The sequence below is a fragment of the Aspergillus piperis genome, assembly GCF_003184755.1.
Source record: "Aspergillus piperis CBS 112811 unplaced genomic scaffold BO85scaffold_5, whole genome shotgun sequence".
NCBI lineage: Eukaryota > Fungi > Ascomycota > Eurotiomycetes > Eurotiales > Aspergillaceae > Aspergillus > Aspergillus piperis.
The window spans coordinates 1,030,045-1,049,229 of NW_020291595.1; the positions used below are offsets into that span (position 1 = coordinate 1,030,045).

Here is a 19,185-nt window from a genome sequence, read left to right on the forward strand (position 1 = left end):
GCATGCCGTTGCTGTTGCTGTGTGTTTAGTATCCTATCTTCGTCTAAGATAGTCTACTGTCAATCCCACGTCTATCACAGAACCGATTGCAACTCACTCCGAGCTAAGGTGCCTCGGAATTAATACAACACCGATGCTATCCCGGATGAGCCCACACTCATTCCCGCCCCCTCTTCTTCATCTCGGTATACTTCTATGTATTGGGCAGTTGCCCAGAGAAATCTGAATCCGCGCCAAAGAATGCCTGTATAGGCTTCCTGAATAGGCCAAGTAGGCCGATAATAGTGCGCGGGCATGCAGTTCCCCCTCTCCCCCAACCCGGTTAGCTTGGCCGCGGACCTGACCAGTTACCAAACTTCCAAGACATCCAACAAGGGGGGGAAGAAGGATGGAGGAGAATCCCGGGGCAATCTGGAGTCGGTTCCGAATGGTGATGCAACAGAACCGAAAGGGAAGAAGAAAAAGGAGGAGAACGAAGGGCGGGCTGACATCATTCGGCTGAGCGGGATGGAACTATTCCCGGTGAACTTCACCGTAGAGATTAAGTCGGAAGAGAAGATATTCAGTAGATGATAGTCCCGTACTGTAGACAGTCATGCCAGTATGGCTGTCACTGGCTGAATATCCTCCTAATCTGTCCGAAAGGGTTCACCAATCCGGGCTCAATGCTATTGGTTCCGCTTGCAGGCAGTCGCAGCAAAACAACCTTTGAGAAGTGTAAGAATGCATGACGCCATGAGTGGATCTGCCAGAACCAAACATGGTCCGGCCCAAAACCGGCTTCTCTGGATCGCCTCCAGCTGTGGGGGGTGCGCAAACTAGTGTCCATCGCTGCTGTCGCGCATGAAGCACGAGAAAAAAAAAAAGCATGAGGGATAATCAGTGCTGGTTCGTAACGGCCATTGGGACATGCGTGTCACCAAAACCGAATTGGCGTCTACCACCGAACTTTGGGTCCAGGAGGCACGGCATGGCCTTTCTCTCCCCACTGCATCGGACCTTTCGATCGGAAAGTACTTTGGAGAATGGAGGGGAACAATAGGAGGGGAGAGGGAGAAGGTGAGCTGGACAAAAAGGTATAAAAAGGTCCTTGTCTTCCATCTTCAATCCTCTCTTTCATCACTATTCCATCATCATTTCTATCTACTTCAAGCCACAGTCACTTGTCTGGGACTTCACGCTCCACTCACTACCAATACTTCCTTGAATCCATCTACTTCCTTCCACACTTTTCACCATGTCCGCCGATCTGAAGCCCCTCCGCATCGTCATGGCCTGCGATGAGGCCGGCCAGCCCTACAAAGAGACCCTGAAGGCTGCTCTTGAGAAGAACCCTCTGGTTGAGTCCATCCAAGATGTGGGCGTCAACTCCACCTCCGACAAGACTGCTTACCCTCACCCGGCTGTCGCTGGTGCCAAACTCATCAAGGAGGGCAAGGCAGACCGCGGTCTCTTCATCTGCGGTACTGGTCTCGGTGTCGCCATCTCCGCCAACAAGGTGCCCGGCATTCGCGCCGTGACAGCACACGACTCCTTCTCCGTCGAGCGCTCTATCCTTAGCAACGACGCCCAGGTGCTCTGCTTTGGCCAGCGCGTTATTGGCATTGAGCTTGCGAAGAAGCTCGCCAACGAGTGGGTGACCTACCGCTTCGACCCCAAGAGTGCCTCCGCCGCCAAGGTGCAGGCCATCTCCGACTACGAGAAGGAACTCGCCGGTACTGCTTAAGTTGGATTTGTCTGTCTGTCAGTCAGTCAACCCAGTCAATCCAGTACTACGATGTTCCTTGTCCGTGCGGCATGACATGAACACCAGCCACACCGAAGTAGCAGCGGCAGCGCCATAATCTCCGGCGTGTTACTATAAACTATAGCTTCCTTTCATCACTTATTTTTTTGGGCGAAGCAATCTGGTACGGCTGGATCCGGGCCTTTCCCTTCTAATATCCGACGAGTCAACGATACCACGAGTGTACGGAATGATTTGGCCGGCCAATCTTTCATTAGAGCAGTAGGTAGAAAAATATACTACATTGCTCGAATTGTCTTCTATTTTGTAGACGATTGTCTATATCATCACAAGAATCATTGTAGTCAATCGAGTAACTCTACCGCAAACCCAGTATGGCAATGCAATGCAATTGCTAAATCTCTCTCTCCCCAACATTTGCTGCCCACTCACAACTGCTGACTCATCTGGATTCTGCGGGGATCGATCACCTTCGATTGCTCAACCCACGTCTTTTTCCACTGCACAGGAACAGGCATAAAATCGATGAAACATCAATTGATAAAGATGGAGAACCCAACGTGCCGTCCCGACACCAGGGCTGTGTGGATCACGACTGAAAGCTCACCCGAGTTCATCAATTTCATTCCTGACTGAACCTCCAACAAGGATCTCAGGTCCCAAGAGGGGTAGCTGAACAACAGTACTACTTACCTGGATACTTATACTGGTGGATTGACCAGGTTATCCATGCTCTCGCGGCATCAATCCTCCATTGCGACTATCATCAATCATCCCACTGCATTGAAATCCACTCCACATCCACTATCCGCTAGACAGAACGGATAGATTCCCTAGCACATCCAGTCACCATCTACCTCCCTCAACAACAGTGGAGATCACTGCGCAGCCCCACACATCCGACATCCGAAGCGTTGTTTCTTCGTTCCTTTCATTCGTTCCTTTCGTTCGTTCTTTCCAGCTGACAAAACACAATCGTCACGGAAACAAAAAAAGGGGAGAATCCCGTTGTCATTTACAGCACAAATCAGTGGGCGCACACAACACATCAGCGCACACTCCACACCACACCTCACATCATAGCAAACATGGCACTCGAACTAAAAGAAAAGGGCAACCAGCTCTTTAAAGAAGGCGATTACAATGGCGCCGAGGAGATGTATTCACAAGCGTGAGCATATATCCCACTTACCCCGCTATACACATCCACCACCCCCCAAATGAAATAAATCTAAAAACTCCTACTAAAAACCAATCGGATATCTACAATAAATAGAATCCTCAAGAATCCCAAAGAACCCACCTTCTTCTCCAACCGCGCCCTGACCCGCATCCGACTTGAAAACTGGGCCGGAGTCGAGCACGACGCCCGCGCCGCCATCGATCTCTACGGCGCCAAATCCCCCACCAGTTTGAAATCCTCCTGGTACCTGGCACAAGCGCTGTTGGGTCTGCAACGGCCTCAGGAAGCATACGACGTAGCCATTGAGGCGTATAAGGCGAGTCTGGCGGCGAAGAACATCCAGACGGAGAATTTGTCGCGGACGGTGTTGCGCGCTAAGCAGGCGATTTGGGCGGCCAAGGAGACGGCGCGGATAAGGGAGTTGGATGAGACGTTGGCGAGTGTGGAGGGGCTGATTGAGGCGGAGGTGGAGAGGGGGGTATCGGAGTTGAAGGCGCGGTTGGAGAAGGGGGAGATTGGGGAAATTGGGTTCAGAGAGGATGAGAGGGAGATTAGAGAGGATGCTGAACGGAAGGTGCAGAGGGTGAGGGAGGTGTTTGGGATTGCGTCGGAGGGGAAGGTGGTCGAGAGGGTAAGTTCATCTGAAAGTTCCTTTTGTGAGTTGCTGGTGGGTTGTGCTGATGATATGGTGTAGGTTGTGCCTGATTATCTGGTGGATGGAATTACGTTTGAGATTATGCATGATCCTGTTATTACACCTTCTGGGACCAGCTTTGACCGGGTCGGCATCACCAAGTACGTGGAGCAGGCCAAGGTTGATCCTATCACGCGGGTGCCGATGACAGTGAACGATCTTCGGCCGAATTATGCGTTGAAGGCAGCGTGTGAGGAGTTCTTGGATAAGAATGGGTGGGCGGTGGATTGGTGATTGCTTGCAAATATAGTATGATTAGCATGGCGTTGGTAGTAGACTACTTGATACCATTAACAGGACATATGCTTGTATACTATGATTTAGAGTAATGCAGTGTATACTAGTTATTCCATATTTAATTGACAGATGATGAATTACTGTACGTGTGTTTATGCGTAGTCTTTCTCCTAGTTGGAAGGTCACCTTCCTTTCATCCATCTTGATTACCAGTCTTTCTGTTTTCAGACCTAGCATGCGGTGTCAACGCCAGACAGGCAATATTCAATATTAGTACTTATCCCTAGCATGACCACTCATAACTACTCGAGGTTATCAACACCCACATAACGAACTACTTTGGTATTGACATTGGAAATATATCTCTTAGAACAACGCAATATATTCAGCGCCCCGCCAACCAACAAGAAACACCCCGTAATCAAGACCTGCGCTTTACCATCCTGCTGTGCAGTGATACTCCTTGCTGTGTCAATCGCTTCTTCAATGGTCTCCTTAGTCGAGACTGAACTCGTGCCTTGAGGAACGGTAGCTTTCCATTTTTCAGCGAACAAAGATAGCACGCTAAGATCTGGGAGGGTGGTTGGGAGTATATCTTTCATTTTATTACATCTCTAGTTAGTGAGAAATAAGATAGAGAAGTGATTATGATCCTCACCTTTATCCAACTTTTCAATTTGAGATTTGTCTGCTCGTTCAATGTAAGTAGTGAAGATAACATGATCTGGCAGTGCGTCTTGCTCAACAAGAGATTCTGCTAAGCATTTTAGAAGCGCTAGGCCGTCTCGGTCTTTGGAGAAGTGGCTGAATATTAGGATTCGGTGCATGTATAAATAGTTCATTTGGGTAAGTTGATTGGTTAGTTTACTGGGATAGGGAATATACTGACGTTTGCTCCGCAGACCTCTTGGTAATATCCGAGAACCACTCCGCCGTTTTCTCTAGACTAAGCGTGTTGTGTGCGCCGTCTACGAACCATTGTGATTGTCCGTCTGGGTCATTGATGATTTCGAATCTTCCGATTAGGGAGATGTCCTCCATAGCGGTAGATATGTCCGCGGGCTCGATTACATGGTCGGGTGCTTTGGCTTGCAAGAATGTCCTGGCTAGCTCGAGGGCGAGGGAGCAATTTAGTCGCTGGACGGGGATCCCCAATACACTACTGTCAGTGGGGAGATCAGGATTTAGCGGGATTATAGTCAATGAAGTATTCTTCTCCGCGGCACGAGCGTGCAATACCTCCAAAGGACTATCGTCCTGCGGAACAGATAATGCAGGTGCACCTGGTTTGAATATTCCCGATTTATGCCATGCAATGGAGTCGACGGTAGGGCCGAGCTGGTCAAGATGGTCCAGCCCTAGGGAAGTGATACCGGTGACCACGGGGTTCTGGATGACGTTGGTAGCGTCGAATTCACCACCCTGGTGGACTTCGATTATTGCAGCGTCGACGTTCTCTCGGATGAAAGTGTGAAAAGCGAGCAGGGCGAGAAATTGCAGGTAGCGAGGTGGCTGCTGTGTTGTGTCTGCTTTTCGGATGTTGGTCTCCATAAGCGTGTCCCAGACTTCGAAGAAGTATTTTGTGAATAGGTTCTCCGTTACGGGATTGCTGTTAATTTGGATTCTTTCTCGAATGCATTGTATGTGAGGCGAGGTGTAGAGACCGATTTTACTGGGGAAGCCGGTTCTCAACCCATGTGCATGGAGAATAGAACGGGTGAACTCGCATGTGCTGCCTTTGCCTTTTGTTCCGGTGACGTGGATTATGTTTAGACGAGATATATCTGTGTCCTGTATCTAGTAAGTAAGCTCATTCTCTCTGTAACAGGTAGAGAACCTACCGAATGTCCGAGAGTCTGTAGCCACTCGCTCATTCCATACAGACATGGAATACCTCGCACGGTTGGAGTGACATTTGCTGGGATTTGCTCTGTCTGTACAGAAGGGTTGGTCCTGGGTCGGGCGCGACGTCTGCGCGTTTCCAGGAGTCTGAGGGCATTCTGCTACGAGGTTAGAAGCAGTAGATGAATTCAAGATGGCAGACAGCATACCTCGTAAGTACGAGTGATTTTGTTCTTGGAATCGACAGCCAACATTGGAATGTACTTTTTCTCAATCACCGGGGGTTGTTCTTTGACTATGTCAAGCGTATGTCTGAGTTCGCTGATTCATGAAGTCATCCAAAGACTGCTGGGGGTTATCGGGGGTGACGTTGCATCCAGACAAGGCGAGTCCGCGGAGGTATTCATTGAGCAGTTGGTCATGATAAAGGAGCTTTGTCCGGGACTTCACAAGTACATCTAGTTAATAATGAGTGAAGTTCCAAGCATTGAATATAGACTCTCTTGCCTAGCCCGCAGAGCAGTTGGCATAGATGATCCATGACTCCTGGTGATCTTACTGGAGTGCATTGAAAGTTAGCATTTCAGCATAAAGACGAACACAATAATGAGAAAATAAACACAAAGAATTGTGTAAAACTGCAAATTGTCCTACAAATTAGCATAAAGCTTTGAAAATAGCAAGAAAGAACCTCAATGCTAAGCTATGTAGCTGATATGCACCAAAGCTCCCATTCTAACATATCCAGAAACCCTAGCACTCAACAGTTGAGCCAACAACATCCCATCAAGTAAGCACCAAAACATGAAACAACAAATCAGACAATAACCACATAAAAACAAAATCCCATACTATTGCAATGATCAACAAATAGTCAAATAGTATTGAGTAGATAGTACTATAAGTTGAATAACTAGTAGTAAGTAGTCACCTGAGAAAGATAGTCTAACCAATAACCCGCCGAGTACAGCTCCCCCACCAAATCAACAAATCCCCCCCACTTTCCCTCAACTCACTCATTCTTCTTCCCCTCTTCATCCGCCATATTTACCTACTACCCCTCCAACCCCAACTCCAAACCAAACTCCATCAACTCCTCCCACCAAACAAACCCACACAGCCAAAATGTCCGTCCCCAACTTCTCCGCCGCCCTCGACGCCTCCATCAAGAAGGAGAAGTTCACCCCCGAGGTCCAGGCCGCCGCTGCCAAGGTCGACAGCTCCGTCTTCTCCGACGCCATCAAGGCCGTCCTTGGTGGTGATGACACCGCCACCGTTGAGGGCGAGCAGGCTGTTGCCCTGAAGAACGCTTTCGAGTTTGCTGTTGCTGTTGTCAAGATGCTGAAATCGGAGCCTGGTAATGAGGATAAGTTGGCGGTGAGTATCCCCCCTGCCCCTCCATCTATGGATCGATATCTTTGGAGGGAGGGGAATGAATCTGAGAAAGATGAAGTTGAGAGGGTATATGCTAATGTGTTCTCTCTGTGTGTAGCTCTACAAGTACTTCAAGCGCGGCAACAACCAGACTCCTGCTTCTCCTGGCATGTTCGATATCCAGGTATGGATTTCCTTCTATTTTCTCTCCGCTCCTCTGTATAAGTGTGAGACTAATATATCTGGTATGATGGTATAGGGCAAGTACAAGTACAACGCATGGAATGAAATCAAGCACATCAGCGAGGCCAAGGCCCAGGCCGAGTACATCAAGCAGGTTGACACTCTGATTGAGAAGATTGGAACGAGGGAGTAGATTATAAAACCTAAACCTACAAGATCATATATGAAAGGGATATCATGTGGTGGATGCATTGTCTATTAGCAAGATGAGATGAGTTATGAGCTACTTACTACTCAACCAACTTACTGGCTATTGAGCTGCTTGCATAGTCATTGTTGATTCTTGAGATATTAATATGGGGATGGATGGTATATGGAAAGGATGAGGATAGGATCGGTTAAGCCTCCCACGTTTGACCCAGCCAGTCCGGCTCGCTATGACTGGCCGTCGCGCACCAGGGTATATCCGTCTCGCTGTACCTCGTCAATGGTAGGTCGTACGGCATTCGAAAGCCAACTGTAGTCGTAGTAGGTATTTCTTTTACATCTGCATTTGCAGTCGCACCTGCAGCCGCAACCGCATCTGCATCGGGCATATCCCTCCGGAAGCAAGGCACCATTACGCTTCTCCCTCCAGCACCAGCACCGGCGACTAACTCCGGCCACACCACAACCCCTATCTCCCAACTACATATCCTTACCTCCCCGTTAGCATTCACCGCCGCTCCCCACGCCTGCGTCGATAGATTCGCCGACGTCACCATCGCCCAATCAATCCGGTCCATCTCCGACGACGAGTACCGGATATACGTCTTGATATGCGGTGCTGCGCGACGACGTCCTGCTTCTCTTTTCACCTTCACCTCGTCCTCGGCAACATCCCCAGCCCAATGACACAGATAGGGCCGCATGTACTGCAGCTGTTTCTGTTGCGCTGCGCTTTGCAGCTTCATGTGGATGGAGCCGCCGGAGCCGTAGCCGTTCAAGGAGCGGCGGATTTCGTCGGGTGTGGGGAATATGATGGAGAATCTGGGTTTGGGGGTATTTGATGAGGGTGATAGGGACGTGAAGAAGACGTCTTTAAGCCACTTGTCTGTTTGTCCGAGAGAGGCGACGGAGGATATCTACACCTCGTTAGTAGAGATCCCATAGGCAGTCCCAATGATAGAATCAACCTACCTGAGTTACAACATGCGGTCTATCCTCTGAACGATCAATAGGAACCGACCGCAAAACATCCCTCAGAGCTAGCCATCCCCACAGCGTCTTCCGTGTCGAATCAGTCGACTCCCGAATCTTCTGTTTCGAGGGAACACTAGCGACCAACGCCGCGCGGACAGCGCTGAAGTCGTGTTTCTCTAGCTGCGCGACAAGCGGGCCGGTTTTCTTCGGTCCGTATTCTCTTAAATAAGAGAGAAGGTCACGTTTGAATCGTGTCCCGGGGGTATCTATACTTTCACTCCCACTTCCATTTCCATTGGAACATAATGGGAGTAGAGGAGATCGCCACACGGCCTGGCACATATTTGCCCAGTCGCCTGCGATCATGTTTGCCGTGTGGATGACCACTCTGTACTCATGCATTAGCTTCGTTAGACTCATAGGTGGAGATTGGAGATACATACTGAGCCAAATCATCATGTCTCAACAAGATCATCATCTTGGAATGATGCGTCCCGAACGCTTCGGGCATGTAGGCGGTTATTGCTTCGACGTTGGGGTGGCGCGTACATGCTTCCTATCTATATTATTAGGACCGTCTCATCACACATGTATTCAGATCATATAAGTCAAGATGAAAAGAAAATAATGAAGACAGTGGACCTACATCAATCCTCTGCCGATTCGGGGCATCTCTCTTCCACGAGCCATGCACAACCTTCACCTTGACAAGCCGTCTCACATCCTCATCAAACTGGCTCATCAAAAAATCCACATCAAAGAGGTAATTGAATTGCCAGCATTCGCGGATCAATGGATCGCCGAGAATGTCGCGCAGTCGGACGGTGTCGGTGTTGTGGCCTGAGGAGGCGGGGAGGTCCCGGATGTGGGTTAGTTGGATGGGAGAGGGGATTATATTGTCCTTTTCTGATTCAGCATCATTCTCCTTTTTCGTGGTCTGCGTGCTGGGTGATGCTGGGTGGGTGGCATTGTGTTCTGGTTGTGGTTGTGGCGGTGGTTTTGGTCCCTTGGAGCGGGAGAGTATTGGGGGTGTTATGGAGCGATGCAGGGATGCTAGGGGGTGGTTGTTACTGTCATTGCTGCTGCTGTTGGTCCTTTGGGTAGAGTCATTGTCTGCATGGTCTATGTTGGGGGACAGCTTGGCCCTCTTGGCTGGCAGGTCTGGTTCTTCCATGTTGCGGTTGAGGTGTGGTACACTGGTGAGAGAGTGGTGAGGAAGATGCGGTAGCGGATAGCATACCGGTTACATCTGGATATCGCTAAACATCATACGTAGAAAGCTTACTTCACAACCACGAAAATATTGAGATCTATATATAACTATTACTACACTATTATACACTATACACTTTTACAAGTCTACCACATGAACCGCTGGATCTTTCCCGGTTCCTGGGGCCATTCAAACCCGCAGTACAGGAAGATGTATCCCGTCACCGCGTTGATCACCAAGAACCAATACGTCTCCAGGAACAGTGCCATATTCGTGGCGACCTTCGCATTCAGCTCCTCGGTCGCATCGCGCCCCCGCTGCCGGTGCACGAGAGGCGTCGGCTGCGGTGGCAGATGCAGCCGCCACATCACCCACGGAATGATAAAGTAGCGCGGCTCGACGAGCGGCGCCGTAATGAGCGACAGTGCCGTGGCCGCCAGCCAGACAAGCACAAAGCTCACCTGCGGCGTACCCTGATGCTGCTTCTGCCGGTGCGCAATGTGCTCCTGGATCTTGGCGTACGCATCGAATGAAATCGGCTCCGGCTTGGGCGACTGTGCGGGCTTCTTTGCTGCCTTCCGACGTTCGGCCTTCTTCTGGCTGGGCTCTTTCTGAGGTACTGGCACTGGCTCCGGCTGGCGGGCTGCCGTCTGCGGGACACGCATCAACTGGGGAGGCGTAGAAATCGTTGTGAATCCAAAGGCGGAGATGACCATCCACGCACAGAGGAAGTACACCGCGACAGCAGCATACTTGATAGCAGGGTGAATGCGCAGCAGGATACGGAAGACGTAGAAGACATAGTGACGGTTGTCAGCAAGGGTGAAAGGATGGACGATGGTGTTGAAGTGGACCACAGCCAGCATAATGGGGATAACAACAAGAGCCGTCAACAGCTTAGGGAGGCCCTTTTGCTTCTTCGGGAAGCCAAAGTCGATGAACTTGGGCAGAAGCGACTTCGGGAAAACCAAGTTGACGACCGGCGAGAGCAGAAGAGGCCACGAAAAGAAGACGAAGTAGGGCCAGATGTAGAGCATCTGGGGCAGATGCAGCCCAGCAGTATGATACTCCTTGTGTCCTGCAGCTGTCAGCCTAGCACTTACAACACGACCAATAGACCTACCAAGAACAACACCATCATTCCACAGCACGAAGCCGCCAAACCCGGCAAGTATGAGCAAGTACGGAATAGCAGAGCTAACCACCGAGCCGAGGTTGTTCAGGGCAACAACCACCAGCGAAACAGACGCCTTGAAGTAGTCTATCCCAGTCAGCAATGCCATCAACACATCACAAAGACAATACTAACCTTCAATCGAAGCATCCGAAACAAACGGATCATACAGCTCATTCTTCCATCCCGCCCGAGCAATATCCGCGAATCCCGACGCCTCGCATCTCTTAGAGGACAACCTCAACCGCCGCACGACCTGCAGTCCACCCAGGAAGATCGCCACCCAGAAGATGTTCGTCTGTCTGAAGACCAGCGCCACCAGCCCCAGCACGACAAACACCAGCGTCGAGAGCGGCGCAAACCCACCCTCCGACGAGCGTTTCAGGTCCCAGTTGTACGCCTCAATGACAACCAGCAGCGCAAGAATATCGGTGTAGTATAGGCCGGAGAAGAAGAACAGCGGCGGGAAGAGGCAGATGTTCAAAACCGTATGGCTCAGCCATGCCCCAGAGGGACGTGTGTTGCGCACCCTACGCAGCCGATCCAACAATGTCTGCAAACGCAACGGCAGAGCTACGGCGGTGGCTGCCACGTTGGTCGCACGCAAAGCTTCCGGGGTAAGCTGTGTGGGGGAACCGCGCAGGAAGAGCGCGATCGCGCACAGCACATAGGACCAGAGATAAAGGCCTGGAGGCGTGGTGATCTTGGGATCCCAATGCGTCCACTTATGAGCCCAGTAGGCCTGAGCCTGGGGGACATGGAAGGCCTCATCCAGATACGGTTCGGGAACGACGGCATTGATCCTCATCATCCAAAAGGGGATCAACAGCAGAACAAAAGGAATGGCGTAGCGGGCGGCCAAAGCCACGCCCGACTTGGGTTGCGCATTCATGTCGGTCAATGCTTAGGCAGGAGGTCAACCATGCTCTCGACAATTGAAGTGTGAAAGAGGAGAAGAAGAATAGATCAATTGATTCTAAAAGACACGAGCGGAAATGCAAGCTTGCAATGCAAACCGAACAAACACCGCATCGGGCAATCGACGCCCATCGCGATTGAATTTGAATGAACAACTTCAAGCTCCCCTTCTTTCATTCGGTCGCAAAGTAACTCCGGGGCATGGAATACTCTCCTCCGACTGCCCCGACACGTCCCTAACTCCTTTTTCCCCGGCCAATCCACGCGCAAACGCGAGGGTCAATGGCCTTTCCCCTCCCGCGGGGCATCACGCCCCCGGAGATCTCCTTCCTCGCGGAGATGGAGATGGTCACTATTTTGCCTCGTCAGCGACTCGAGGGGCTTGAATTACTAGGAGTACGACCTATACAAATCATCCTACCCTACTAATCACAACTAATAACTCCTCCTCAAATAGGGCCCCGTCTCCCCCCTCCTCCCACCCCGACGCACCTCCCTCCCCCTCTGGCTCGCCCTCCTCCTCAAACGCCAACGCCGCGCCAACATCCTCCCCCCGCCCTGGCTCCACCCCGAATCTCTCGAACTCATCCTCGAAATCGAGACCCAAAACGACGAATACCAGCACGCTTTTTCCCCGCCGCCTCCACTGCCCGGCCAGCCCGCCCCAGGCGATCACCGTCGCGCTCCGCTCGCGACACCGCGCTACACCCCCTCCGGCGAGAAATACTACCCTGCGCCGCCTTTCTTGCCTCAAAATACAGCACGCGATCATATCCCGCCGGGGGAGCCGCCGGCACTACCGTTTCATTGGTTGGAGGTAGGGACGATGTTGCTGGAGGCGGCGAGCGATGATTTAGTGGACCCGGATCAGACGAGACGACTGTTGAAGGAGCTGAGGGAGGTGCGGATGGCGAAGGTTAGGGCTGGTGTGGATGTTCTGGATGCGGCGGCTGTGGGTGGTGGGGGTGTTGCGTTGACGGGTGTGGGAGCTATGGAGTTGGGAGAGGGGAGGAGATTCATCGCGGGGGTGGTGGATGAACTGAGGTAACGTTCCTAGTGCTTCGTCCATTCTTTTCTTGTGTTGTCGAGTCGTGCGTGGATTGCTAACGAGTCATGTTGATAGGCGCATCGGGGCCTCGAAGGAACAGGCGAGGAGAGAAGAGATGGCGGAGGAAATGGCAAATGGAGGGTATGATGGGACGCAGGACGATGATGATGAAATGGAGTTTTAGATGTTTCTGCTCATTCTTTCCCCTCGTTTTTATATTTGCAATGCGTGGGCTGGTTCATTGTTCAGTGTTTGTTTCATGATGGGAGTTATCGGGGTCAAGTCTATATATGTATGGGACATGGCAGGACATGATCATATTGGCATCGCACATACATCAGACGCATGTATGTATATATACCCTAAATCATTGATTGGAAGTTACTTGGTTGATGGGCCGGGTGTCATGCTAGTAAGCAGGTAGTAGATAGGTAATAAGTAGTCCTGATCATATCCCCCTATCAGAAACACCAGATGCATGCGACGCTCAGCTTAAGATGAGAGAGGAGAGAGAGGGAAGAAAGTAGAAAAAAGACATGACAAGTCAATCTCCGAAAGACAAATGAAAACAACAAATATGCCAATAACAATGGATTGAATCTTACACATCCACAACGCCAGCAACAAGAGGTATATAACAACCCGAAGGAGATCGAAGAAGCACACAAAAGTGATCCAACTGAATACAGAATGAAAGGCATAGATGAAATCCTCCCTTCGAGTAAGCCGTCAATCTGCCTGCCCCTATGACGCGCAATACCGGGACCCCAGAGAGTTAGTTCCAAATTTCCAGTCCCCACGAACGATATAGCATGACTAGCTTCATTGAGCAGCCTGGTCCTTCTGCATCATCTTCCTCCGCGCCGCCAGAATCATCTCGTCCCTGCGCTTCTGCAGTAAGCGCTGGCGCTCCTCCTTGCTCTGCGACCAGCCCGTCGTGGAAGAAGCCTGCGACGGTGCAGACTCAGCGGCGCTGTTCTCGGCCTCAAGTTTCGCGCGGAGGTTGTATCGGGAGATCAGATCCTGGGCATCGGCCTTGGAGGTCGCCGTTTGGGTAGGTTGTGACTGCACGGGTGCTGTATTGGGGATCGCAATCTGGGGTTGGAAGGATGGGGGCGGCTACATGGTAGGTTCGGTTAGCTGGCCATGCATCTGACTCAATGCGGGGAACGAGAAAGGGGAGGAGAGAAGAGATGATGATGAACGACCAGCGGCGCGGGTCTATATGCATCAAAGTGAGATAGGAATGAGGGGAATGACTCACCACTTCCAGCCCCCGACCGGTCAGGATTCTCTCCGTCGTCGCCGCAACACTACCCCCGTTGCGCTGTAAATCCCACATGATCTCACGGGCGCTGAGCTGAGGGAACATCTGGGATATTTGTTCGACTTGGGCTGGGTCGACGGTGCCTCGCGGCCGACTGCGACTGCTGCCTGGCCCGGCCTCTCCCCCATCGCGGTTAAGGAACCATCGAAGCACGAAGAATGACACCACGGCGAGGGTGAGGAGAGAGGGGATATTCAGGGACGGCTCTTCTTCTGGCATTGTTGTGAGGGTCTCTCTGGACGAGGTAGCGGGTATAGGACGAAACGTGGACTCTTGATTGAGTCAGATGGGAAGTCGCGACTCGAAAATGGCGTATGCGACCGCCTTGGAGTCAACGGAGGAGGAGAGTTTTAGCTCGAAGCCCAAAACAAGGCGGCGTTGAATAGAATGCTAGGGATGATGGAGGAGTGATGCCGCGGCAGTTCGTTTGGGGGGAAAGCGGCGAGGTGGCGGTGGGACAATCGGATCCCGGCCGGATCGGGGCGGGCACGTTGACCACCGACTGCGGCGGTGCTTGAGTTTCGGGGCGATTTGGCCAGGGGAAAAAGGTGAGGAAAAAGCAAATAACTTCCCCCCACCAGGAAAAGGGGAAGAAGAACAGCGATTGACTCAACTGGACAGGGTGGCAGAGAACCGAGTAAGGCCGTGTTTTGCTGGCATTCAACTTATGTTGTGGCAGATGATGCGAGCAGTCGGTCGCCTCTTATAGCAAGTTACCAGCACTCCAGCCTCCAACCACTTATTGCATCCTACCGCTGTCTCTACAGAGATCTCCTTGCGTCCGTCATTAACATATCTCATAAGAGTACGGTGTAGAACTGCAGAATCATCCAGAATCATATACATCATCCGAAAACACCCCGTCCCAACCTCCTGGCCTGTCACGTAACGCGCCATGTCCAATGTCCAAACCAAAAGACCCATATGCACCAACGCAATATCGACAAATGAAGAACAACAATCCCAGCTTGAGGTCTACTTCATGTCGGCAGGAGTCAAGGCCTGGACCACACTGGTTCCCTCGCTGAACCTTGTGCGGAAGATCCGGTTGGCATTCTGGAACATGCCGTCCTTCAGCGACACAACGATGAACTGCGATCCCTTGAATCGCGTCTTGATCAACCGACCAATGTTCTGGGTATGCGACAGATCCAAAGCGGCATCAACCTCGTCCAGAATGTACATTGGCGCCGGCTTGAATTGTAGTAGCGCCATAATGAGTGAAAGCGCAATGAGAGACCTAGACAAATGTTAGCTCGTAGCCAGGAAAGAGTAACTCATCGGAAATTCACGTACCGTTGTCCACCACTCAGCTCGGTTAAACTCTGCTTCCAGACCTTGCCCAGAGACACCTTGACTTCCAGACCTTCAGTGATATCCTTGCCCTCAGGAGGTTCTAGCTTGGCAAAACTGCCGGGTAGCAGGTCGTTGAAGATCTGTCCAAAGTCGGCTGTGACCTTGGTCCATGTTTTGTGGAGGGCCTCCTTCTTGTACTCGTTCAAGTTGATGATGGTCTCCTCGATCTTGCTCTTGTCACGAATGACGGTCTTCATCATGTTCTTCAGGGCAGCCTCCTTCTTCTCGACGCTGTCGATCATGTTCATCACCTTGGGGTTGATCTTCTTCTTCATGCCCTGGAATCGCTCCGTCAGGTTGCGCAGTGTCGACTTGCACTCGGCGATATTCTGGTTCTTGAAATCGTATGCCGTGTTGGACCGTCCGAAGTTATCCTTCTCATCAGCGATCCATTCATGCTCCTCCTCCATATGAGCCACCGTCTGCGCCGCGGCTTGTTGCTCCTTCTGCAATTTCTCGAGCTGATGTCCCAGCTTCTGGACTTCCAAGCCCTCCTCCGTAAGTTGGGAGTTCTTCGACTGCTTCGTCCGCTCGAGTTCACGCAGCTCATCATCAAAACCGGTCAGCTTAGCCCTTTCGTCCTCCAGGTGAGCCTGGGCAATATCATGGGCGTCCTATAGATCATTAGCAGATGGTCTTAAGCCGTGACTTGATATTCCTACCTTGATCCGAGCCTGTTCTCTCTTCAGCGACTGGATTTCTTCCATCTGAGCCTTGAGGGTGTTTTCGGCCTCGGCGTTTTGTTCCTCGGCCGCCGACAGATCACCGCCAACTTGCTCCAGCTCTAATCGGGAGTTCTGAAGCTCTTTCTGCAGGGTCTTGACCGAGTTGGAGTTCTCGGCCAGACTCTTCTTCAGGGAGTCCAGGGAAGACTGCAGTTCCGCAAGTTTGCTGTCCTTGTTGTCGTTGAACTCACTCATATCCTTCTCGATGCGCTTGATATCCTTGGATGCTTCGCTCTGGCGAGACTTCGCGTCAGAGATGTCCTTCTTCAGCTGCTCGATGTTCGCTTTCATCTCTTCTACGGCGTGAATGATCTGTTTCCGTCAGTTATACGTCTAGGAAACATGGAAGTGGGACTTACCGAGGAAGACGAGTTGCTGCTGATCTGCTCCTCCGTAAGCTTGATCTCGTGGGTCTTAAGGTCCAGCTCTTGCTTGATTGTACGAGCAGCATCCAGCTTCTTCTTCTCCTTCCTCATTGTTTCCTCCACAGTAGCCAGCTGTCGCTCCTTGCTCCGGATCTCCCGAGTAATCTCATTGAACTTCTGCAGGGTGACAAGCACACCGCTCGTGTTAGGAGCGCTACCTCCGGACAGAGTACCGGATGGGTCGTAGACATCACCCTCGAGCGTTACACTCTTGATCCGAACGGAAGGGTCAAACGTGACCCGCTTAGCTGTATCGGCATCATTGCAAATCAGGGTGTTACCGAAGACGTAGTTCATCGCCGAAGTGACTTCCTCGTCGTAGCCGATGAGCGACAAGGCAAGATCAACCTTTCCGGGAGCAATCCTCTGCGCCGCCCCAATCTTCTCTGCCGAGGCAACAAATGAGGATATCTTATTCAGGGGGATAATGGTCACACGCTTCTTCAGTCTTCCGTTCTGAAGCAGCTGGGTACCGGTTTCGGCGGTGTCGACAACAACGTTGTACAGACGGCCACCCGCGCAGATCTCCAGTGCTGTAGCGGCTTGAAGCTTCTCTTTGTCAAGACTAAAGAGCTGCGCAACCAGACCCTTGACTTTAGAACGATCGAAGTGAGGATGGGGGTCACTGTAGTTGAAATCGACATTTGCAACCTTCCTCTGGAGGCCGTCTGCTCTCTGACGCAGCTCACGGATCTCTTTTTGAAGTTCAGTCTGCTGCTGGTAAAGCTCCTCCTCGCGACCCGGCTCAAATCCTAGCCTAGAAAGTTCTGAATCAAGCTTCTTAGCTTGCGACTTCAGTCCCTCCAATTCTTTCAAAAGACCGGAGTTCTGTTCCTTGGCCTTCTTCGCGCGCGGCTCCTCTTCCTTGATCCTCTTCTCCAAGTTAGCGATCTTGAGTTTGGCCTGCTCTTGTTCAGTGGCAGCCGTGTTTGCACGGTTACGAGCGTCCTGAAGCTGGCCCTGGTAACCACTTTCCTGGCCTTCCTTTGAAGCGACACCAGTCTGCAGGGTCTGGAGCAATTCTTCCTTCTGCTCCACTTCAGCTGTCTGGGCGTCAAGCTCTGCTTTAGCGGCATCATACTGTACCTGAAGCTTATCGTAGACCTTCTGCTTCTCCTTGAGGACCTTCTCCAGGTCCGTCACGGTTCGCTGGACTTCCTTCCTCTTTTCTTTCTCTTCAGCAATGCTGGCATTCTTGAGATCGAAAACGGTGGTCAAACGAACAAGTTCATGCGAGTGAGACTTGACCTCATCCTCCAGAGCCTGAAATTTACCACCCTTCCGTAGTTCCTTATCGCGGGCTGCTCTGACCCGCTTCATATCCTCCTCAAGGTGAGCAATTTCGCTCTTCAGCTTGGCCGCATTGTCTTCCAGCGCCTGCACCCTGTTCCTCTTTTGCTCGCACTCTTGTCCGGAAATCCGTAACCTCTCGTTGCCCCTGAGGTAGTCGTGGGCAACCACCAAGCGAGTCAAGCGCTCCAAGTCGTTCTGGGTCTGTTGGAAGTCGAGGAAAGCGCGCTTTTCGGATCGCAGCTTCTCCAGCTTGGGCTCGATTTCTTCCTTGAGAAGCTCTTCAATTTCGCGCAACTTGAGTTCTTTTTTGCCCATCGTCTTCACAGCCTTTTCCCTCCTATCCTCAAACATCCGTGTACCGGCCGCTTCCTCGATCATGGACAGGATTTCAACAGGTTTCATATTCAGCACTTTCGTGATCCGACCCTGCATAATCAAGAAATTGGGATTGTTGATGTTCAGCTGCACACTCTGGAAGAGGTTTTGCACCGTCTGTTGCTGCGCACGATGTCCATTGATGAGGTACTTGCTAGTGCCCCCAAGAACAATCTGTCGAGTCACCGAGATTGTCGCATATTCCTCGAATCCGATCGGCGATTTCGCGGTGTCACGGTTATCGAAGACAATCGTCACACTGGCCTTGGTCACACCGGCTTGACCACGTTTGTAGATGAGATCCTGCAAGTTCTGCGCGCGAACGGTGGACATGTTCGTGATACCGAGGACGAAACAGATGGCATCGAGAATGTTTGATTTACCACTACCGTTGAGACCGGTGATGGAGTTGAAGGATTCGTCCCTATGTAAGAAACGTTAGGTCTGTCATCATCAAGCAAATTGCATAGTGGAAGGCGTCTCAATCCGCGCATACCATCCTGAGATCACCGTACGCACGGCGTACGATTTGAAGCCCTGTGAGTTGACAGTCAGCGATCGCACATTCTCCGGGCAGCGGAGAACATGAACTTACGTCAATAATAATCTCCGTAATCCTCATTGTTGCGACTCTGATCCAGCCCCATGAACTAGACGATCAGGTGCATGGGAGGGGGGACCGAGAGAACAGTTGCGGGATCGATTGACGTCTGGGGAGCGATTTTGCGGGCGGTGTTTTGCCGTCGGGGCCCAGCGCTGTTTACGGTTTGCTCTTTCGGGGTTGGTGCGCGCTATCGTGGTAATGTAATCATGGAGGGGGTTGCACGTGATATGGTTGTCAGTCAAAGGATATCTGTAGCTTATGTAGCTCTAATAGTAGGATTTTTTC

General features: G+C 51.4%; 8 protein-coding genes across 8 annotated transcripts; 4 read left to right on the forward strand and 4 right to left on the reverse strand.

Annotated features, from left to right (window-relative positions):
• The first annotated feature begins 841 nt into the window (after positions 1-841).
• BO85DRAFT_476394 (RpiB/LacA/LacB family sugar-phosphate isomerase) lies at positions 842-2,037 on the forward strand. Its single transcript, XM_025662777.1, has one exon. The coding sequence runs from the start codon at positions 1,238-1,240 to the stop codon at positions 1,724-1,726; it is 489 nt and encodes a 162-aa protein (XP_025517698.1). The 5' UTR covers positions 842-1,237; the 3' UTR covers positions 1,727-2,037.
• Positions 2,038-2,835: 798 nt separating this feature from the next.
• Positions 2,836-3,858, forward strand: BO85DRAFT_367181 (putative U-box domain protein; the record flags this gene model as incomplete). The annotated part of the gene is made up of 3 exons (XM_025655811.1): positions 2,836-2,918; positions 3,024-3,561; positions 3,625-3,858. The coding sequence occupies 3 exons, from the start codon at positions 2,836-2,838 to the stop codon at positions 3,856-3,858; spliced, it is 855 nt and encodes a 284-aa protein (XP_025517699.1).
• A 305-nt stretch (positions 3,859-4,163) lies between these two features.
• Positions 4,164-5,957, reverse strand: BO85DRAFT_366981 (folylpolyglutamate synthase; the record flags this gene model as incomplete). The annotated part of the gene is made up of 5 exons (XM_025655803.1): positions 4,164-4,473; positions 4,531-4,728; positions 4,751-5,652; positions 5,703-5,864; positions 5,913-5,957. 5 exons carry the CDS (start codon positions 5,955-5,957, stop codon positions 4,164-4,166), a joined length of 1,617 nt encoding a protein of 538 aa, XP_025517700.1.
• Positions 5,958-6,704: 747 nt separating this feature from the next.
• BO85DRAFT_447640 (ACBP-domain-containing protein) lies at positions 6,705-7,587 on the forward strand. The gene is made up of 3 exons (XM_025659762.1): positions 6,705-7,080; positions 7,196-7,261; positions 7,337-7,587. Exons 1-3 carry the CDS (start codon positions 6,829-6,831, stop codon positions 7,451-7,453), a joined length of 435 nt encoding a protein of 144 aa, XP_025517701.1. The 5' UTR covers positions 6,705-6,828; the 3' UTR covers positions 7,454-7,587.
• Positions 7,588-7,624: 37 nt separating this feature from the next.
• Positions 7,625-11,770, reverse strand: alg10 (dolichyl-P-Glc:Glc(2)Man(9)GlcNAc(2)-PP-dolichol alpha-1,2- glucosyltransferase). The gene is made up of 8 exons (XM_025662190.1): positions 10,965-11,770; positions 10,779-10,916; positions 9,806-10,733; positions 9,579-9,638; positions 9,089-9,527; positions 8,886-8,998; positions 8,440-8,830; positions 7,625-8,384 (listed from the first exon to the last, which is right to left on the reverse strand). The coding sequence occupies exons 1-8, from the start codon at positions 11,719-11,721 to the stop codon at positions 7,659-7,661; spliced, it is 3,552 nt and encodes a 1,183-aa protein (XP_025517702.1). The 5' UTR covers positions 11,722-11,770; the 3' UTR covers positions 7,625-7,658.
• Positions 11,771-11,879: 109 nt separating this feature from the next.
• psf2 (DNA replication protein PSF2) lies at positions 11,880-13,380 on the forward strand. Its single transcript, XM_025654922.1, has 3 exons — positions 11,880-12,143; positions 12,205-12,791; positions 12,871-13,380. The coding sequence occupies exons 1-3, from the start codon at positions 12,030-12,032 to the stop codon at positions 12,977-12,979; spliced, it is 810 nt and encodes a 269-aa protein (XP_025517703.1). The 5' UTR covers positions 11,880-12,029; the 3' UTR covers positions 12,980-13,380.
• Positions 13,381-13,617: 237 nt separating this feature from the next.
• BO85DRAFT_486240 (CUE domain-containing protein) lies at positions 13,618-14,341 on the reverse strand (the record flags this gene model as incomplete). The annotated part of the gene is made up of 2 exons (XM_025663375.1): positions 13,618-13,914; positions 14,060-14,341. The coding sequence occupies 2 exons, from the start codon at positions 14,339-14,341 to the stop codon at positions 13,618-13,620; spliced, it is 579 nt and encodes a 192-aa protein (XP_025517704.1).
• Positions 14,342-14,711: 370 nt separating this feature from the next.
• BO85DRAFT_476401 (condensin subunit SMC2) lies at positions 14,712-19,055 on the reverse strand. Its single transcript, XM_025662778.1, has 6 exons — positions 18,892-19,055; positions 18,793-18,833; positions 16,563-18,720; positions 16,141-16,515; positions 15,419-16,092; positions 14,712-15,362 (listed from the first exon to the last, which is right to left on the reverse strand). Exons 1-6 carry the CDS (start codon positions 18,916-18,918, stop codon positions 15,098-15,100), a joined length of 3,540 nt encoding a protein of 1,179 aa, XP_025517705.1. The 5' UTR covers positions 18,919-19,055; the 3' UTR covers positions 14,712-15,097.
• Between the last annotated feature and the right edge of the window lie 130 nt (positions 19,056-19,185).

Bases quoted from the DNA above. Each gene is read 5' to 3' on its own strand.
- BO85DRAFT_476394 (XM_025662777.1), top strand. From the start codon at position 1,238: ATGTCCGCCGATCTGAAGCCCCTCCGCATCGTCATGGCCTGCGATGAG.
- BO85DRAFT_447640 (XM_025659762.1), top strand. From the start codon at position 6,829: ATGTCCGTCCCCAACTTCTCCGCCGCCCTCGACGCCTCCATCAAGAAG. The intron at 7,081-7,195 runs GTGAGTATCCCC...CTCTGTGTGTAG, and splicing joins GTAATGAGGATAAGTTGGCG to CTCTACAAGTACTTCAAGCG. The intron at 7,262-7,336 runs GTATGGATTTCC...ATGATGGTATAG, and splicing joins CTGGCATGTTCGATATCCAG to GGCAAGTACAAGTACAACGC.
- alg10 (XM_025662190.1), bottom strand. From the start codon at position 11,721: ATGAATGCGCAACCCAAGTCGGGCGTGGCTTTGGCCGCCCGCTACGCC. The intron at 10,734-10,778 runs GTAGGTCTATTG...TGACAGCTGCAG, and splicing joins GAATGATGGTGTTGTTCTTG to GACACAAGGAGTATCATACT. The intron at 8,385-8,439 runs GTAGGTTGATTC...AACGAGGTGTAG, and splicing joins GACCGCATGTTGTAACTCAG to ATATCCTCCGTCGCCTCTCT.
- psf2 (XM_025654922.1), top strand. From the start codon at position 12,030: ATGGCCTTTCCCCTCCCGCGGGGCATCACGCCCCCGGAGATCTCCTTC. The intron at 12,144-12,204 runs GTACGACCTATA...CTCCTCAAATAG, and splicing joins AGGGGCTTGAATTACTAGGA to GGCCCCGTCTCCCCCCTCCT. The intron at 12,792-12,870 runs GTAACGTTCCTA...TCATGTTGATAG, and splicing joins GGGGTGGTGGATGAACTGAG to GCGCATCGGGGCCTCGAAGG.
- BO85DRAFT_476401 (XM_025662778.1), bottom strand. From the start codon at position 18,918: ATGAGGATTACGGAGATTATTATTGAC. The intron at 16,093-16,140 runs GTAGGAATATCA...AATGATCTATAG, and splicing joins GAGAACAGGCTCGGATCAAG to GACGCCCATGATATTGCCCA. The intron at 15,363-15,418 runs GTACGTGAATTT...ACATTTGTCTAG, and splicing joins GAGCTGAGTGGTGGACAACG to GTCTCTCATTGCGCTTTCAC.